Source organism: Microtus ochrogaster, chromosome 8 (assembly GCF_000317375.1).
Source record: "Microtus ochrogaster isolate Prairie Vole_2 chromosome 8, MicOch1.0, whole genome shotgun sequence".
Taxonomy (NCBI): Eukaryota; Metazoa; Chordata; class Mammalia; order Rodentia; family Cricetidae; genus Microtus; species Microtus ochrogaster.
The window spans coordinates 26,670,556-26,674,561 of record NC_022015.1 but is presented as its reverse complement, the minus strand read 5'-3'; the positions used below and the strand labels follow the sequence as shown (position 1 = coordinate 26,674,561).

The following is a 4,006-nucleotide window of genomic DNA, read 5'->3' as shown; positions in this document are numbered from 1 at the left end:
TCCCTCTCTCTCTCTCTCTCTCTCTCTCTCTCTCTCTCTCTCTCTCTCTCTCTCTGTGTGTGTGTGTGTGTGTTCTTTTCTTCTTCCTGGACTCCAGGAATAAATATTACTTTCAGCATCACCAGATAAAGGAGCAGGCCCTTTTACCTGACCTTCATAATTGACTGCTGCATGCCTCCTATGAAGTTACCCTGTTTCATGACTAACTAAGCATCACGTAGGACCACAGGTGAAGACCCCCGCCTCTCCACTTTAACTAAGTCTGTTCCGTATCTGTCCATCCAGAGTCAGACCCCTCTTGCCATCCTTGCAACCAAAGGCACAGTAAGGTAGTTCAAGATCTAAATCACCTTCATTCATGAGGGCATAATGGCCAATCACAGAACATATGCATACAAGGCAAGAGTCACACTAGATACAACTAAAAACTAGAATTACATAGGAAAAGATTTTCTTTGTACAACCCTCCTCCGAAACAAAAATCTCACCTGCACTTTCAATGAAAGGGTGTGAATACATACAAAACTTTCCATCCTTGAATATATTTTTAAATGTTTTATAATATCAGTCTCAGGAAATGACAGAAAACCAGGACAAGGACAAGGTGGTCGGAGGAAGTATGGCTAGCCTCCCTGCCCACCTCTGTGATCGTGATTTTCTTCAGTCTCAGTACCCAGGGAACCAGCAATCTGTGACTGAACAGGACACATACGTGCACAGAAGCAGACAGTAGATATGTGTGGAGGAAGCAATGCTCCGTCCTTCCCTGCCAGCCCACTCCTAAGAAAGGTTAACTTCCACCCTGTGCCCAATGCCCATGGACAGGACAATCCTGGTACCGAGTCAGCTCTCCCAGCTTTGAAAACATAGCTGGCCTTCCTCATGGCAGGCTGTAAGGTGGCCCAGGCAACCACCAAGCCATCATAGAGCTTACCAATGGAGTTCCCTCTGCTTCCGGTGAGGCCATGGAGAAAACGGACTACTTTTCTCTCTAAATTGTTTGTGAGTTTCCTATCTATAAGAAGGGAGCATGGAGCATGGAGCATGAGTGTACTCACTGGTTGTAGCCACCGAGACGACTGGGCTGTACTCATATTCTCCAGAGGGGCTGGTGACCTTCAGTCGGAATTTGTACAGTGTCCTTGGTTCTAGACCTTCAACCACATGCTTTGTCGAATAGCCCCTGGACAGAAGGAGACAAACATGGATGCCTCTGACCACCTAGGCCTTGTCCTGGCTTGATGTCATTTTTCTGAGACTAATATCTAAAAATGCTTAAAGCTATGTGCATCAGACGCCGAGTCTGAGGGTGGAATGTCTTATATTTACACCCTTTCACTGACCATGCAGGTGAGATTTTGTTTGGGGGGCAGGTTGCACAAAGAAAATCTTTTCACATGGAAAGTTAGCTTTTAGCCTTTGCCTTGCCCACATGCCAGGTCACTTAAGCAGCATTTCCAATACCAGGTAACAACAGGAGGAAGCAACTTTTGAATGCTGTCAATTTCCAATATAGATATGACCCTGCTTTATTGAATTCCTTGACAGAAGTGTACATGTCACACAGGTGGTGCCCTCTCAACCCCACAGGGCCTAGCCAGGTGTTGTGCAGCAATTTCCCTTCCAATTGAAACATTCCATCCAGGAAGAGATGGGGAAAGATCATGAGACTCTGGAAGCAATCAACTCATAAGTCTTAGTAAGTTCCTGAAACCAATAATATTCAGAAGGCCAGGGGAAGGATTCTCACACCAGCCTGGATTTAAGAGAAAAGGAACTTTGGCACTACCTGAGCTGCCTGAGTAGAGATTCTCTGACCTGTGGAGCTGCCTTAAAGTTTTTCAGAGCTTCAGAATTTCAGCTTTTGTCAGTCAGCACCTTTCACGCAGCTGCCCTTGAGTCCTTCACGTTTCTGTAGCTAACCTCTCACCCATCCTCCCAGAAAAAAAAAAAAAAACAATAATCCCCCGGGTTCACCAAGTTGAACTTTGATAAAATTGTTTCCTTAGTGTCACTGGTTTGCTATCTAGAATAAACAAACATTTGCTTATTTGTGTGAAACTAAAAAACGTTTCACACAGTACTTGGGGCACAATGGCATGCACATGTGTTCTTCATAGAAATAGTCTGCTAGCAGAGGTCTTATTGGGTTTTGAGTGGATCCCGAGTAGCCCGCTCTCAGTTCTGTCTCTAAGTGTGTCTTTCCTTGTGGTGCAAAGGCTTGACCTTGGATGAGGCCCCCGCTACTTCCAGCTCTGCTCTCTCCTCTTCTGTGCACATCCCCAGAACTCCATGCCCGCCAAGCTCGCCATCATTTCCTCTCATTGCTCTCTCATCCTGAACGCGGCTTCTGCAGAGGCCAAAGCCATACATTACGATTCTCAAATGAACTGTTCGAGGATGTTTGTGCTCAACCTAAATATTTACATACAAGTTCTGTTCCATGCAACTCAAACTTATCCCAGGCCCATTTCTTGCAAGGTGTTGGGCCAGGCAGCCCGGGATGATCTCAAGACGGAGATGGATCAGCCAGTGTGCCGCAGGCCCTGTCTCCGATAGTCAACATCGTGCCTGACAGAAGCTCGCCTGAAAACATGGCTCCAGAGAAGGGGTGGCAGCATGATGAGGTGCACCTGTCACTCACAAGGCCTCACTTGTTCAGCCCCAGGGCCCACTGGGAAATCAGTCTCTTCTCCGAGGCGTGGCATGAAAGGGGTAGCTACAGAGCAGAGCCACTCCTGTCCCTGAATAGAGGAGTAACCTCCACCCTTCTGTCTCCTTCCCACCCAGAGTCTGAAGCCTTCTGGCTTCCCCCTGAAGGTATTCCCCTGCATGAGCAATGGGGGGGGGGGGGAGAAGAGAGAAGCTGCATGGTGTCCTGCGACACAGGTCTCTCTGACTTCAACAAGACGTGTCAGAATAAAATGTAGGGTCCAAAGGGCACCAGCCCCAAGGCGAAGGCCTTGTGTGCCTCGAGCAGAGTGAGGCTAGGAGGCCTCAGGTCTAGGCCATGTAGGGAAAGATGCCTCCGTGAGATCTAGCAACAGCACCCAGCTCTGAGTTTACTAAACCCTTTCCCTTTGGGGTTTATCCAAAACTGAGATTCCAGGAGAAGTCAGAAACTTGTACCATGAAGTCACTTCAGGTAACCAAATCCGACAGAAGAAAGAAAATAAACTGTGCTTTGCATCTGACATCAGGCCCTGTTCTCTGATCTTTGCTGGCAAATTCAGCCTTGTTTTGGTGTCTTTTTATTTGGGAGGCCATTTTTCTTCACTCAAAAGAAAGTTTATATTCAGGAAGGCCAGCCTATCCATTAATGCAGAAACACAGACAAAGGTTTAATCCTGTACCCTGCGATGAGAGGGCAGGTGGCGGGAGGGGAGCTGGGCAGTGCTGAGGTTGGGCATTGCGAAGCCTGTAGCTTCTGTACTGATGCCACTGGGAGCTGACCATGTAAAAAGCTCTAATTCCCTGCTGTCGAGGGGCCACACAGTAAGATGGAACTTACCACTGGACAGTGGTAGGCAGTGACAGAAAAAAAGTCTAGGCAGCATCCTACATGCCAACCTCTGGCCTGTAGAAGCACCATACGTGTAGCAGAAGCTAGGGCCGTCACAGGTCAGCAGGAAGACAGACAGACAGACAGACCCACAGTTGGTTATACAGCAAGACAGACAGACCCACAGTTGGTTATATAGCAATATAATAAAGAATGGTTCTGATGGCATTAAGAAAAACATTTGAATAAGAAAGCAGACATGTAAGAAATATAAATATACTCATCACCATGTGAGATCTCTAAACCCAGCAGAATAAATGCCCTGAAATACTACATGGGATGAAAAGTATAGTATGGAAAAATAAAAACTAGACTGGAACAGATTATTCTTATGAGCAAGTGGACTACATTGCTAAGTGAGCATCCTCTCTACAGTTTGGGTAGTGTTGGTCCTCTAAGGTACGTGTGTGTGTGTGTGTGTGTGTGTGTGTGTGTGTGTGTGTG

General features: G+C 46.9%; 1 protein-coding gene across 1 annotated transcript in view; it reads right to left on the bottom strand.

Annotated features, from left to right (window-relative positions):
* Nucleotides 1-4,006, bottom strand: part of Fank1 (fibronectin type III and ankyrin repeat domains 1) — a 104,013-nt gene that overhangs the window by 20,194 nt on the left and 79,813 nt on the right. Inside the window, exon 3 of the mRNA XM_005351413.3 lies at nt 1,059-1,183. Within this exon, the coding sequence (XP_005351470.1) occupies nt 1,059-1,183 (125 nt within the window). The remainder of the gene's footprint in view (nt 1-1,058; nt 1,184-4,006) is intronic.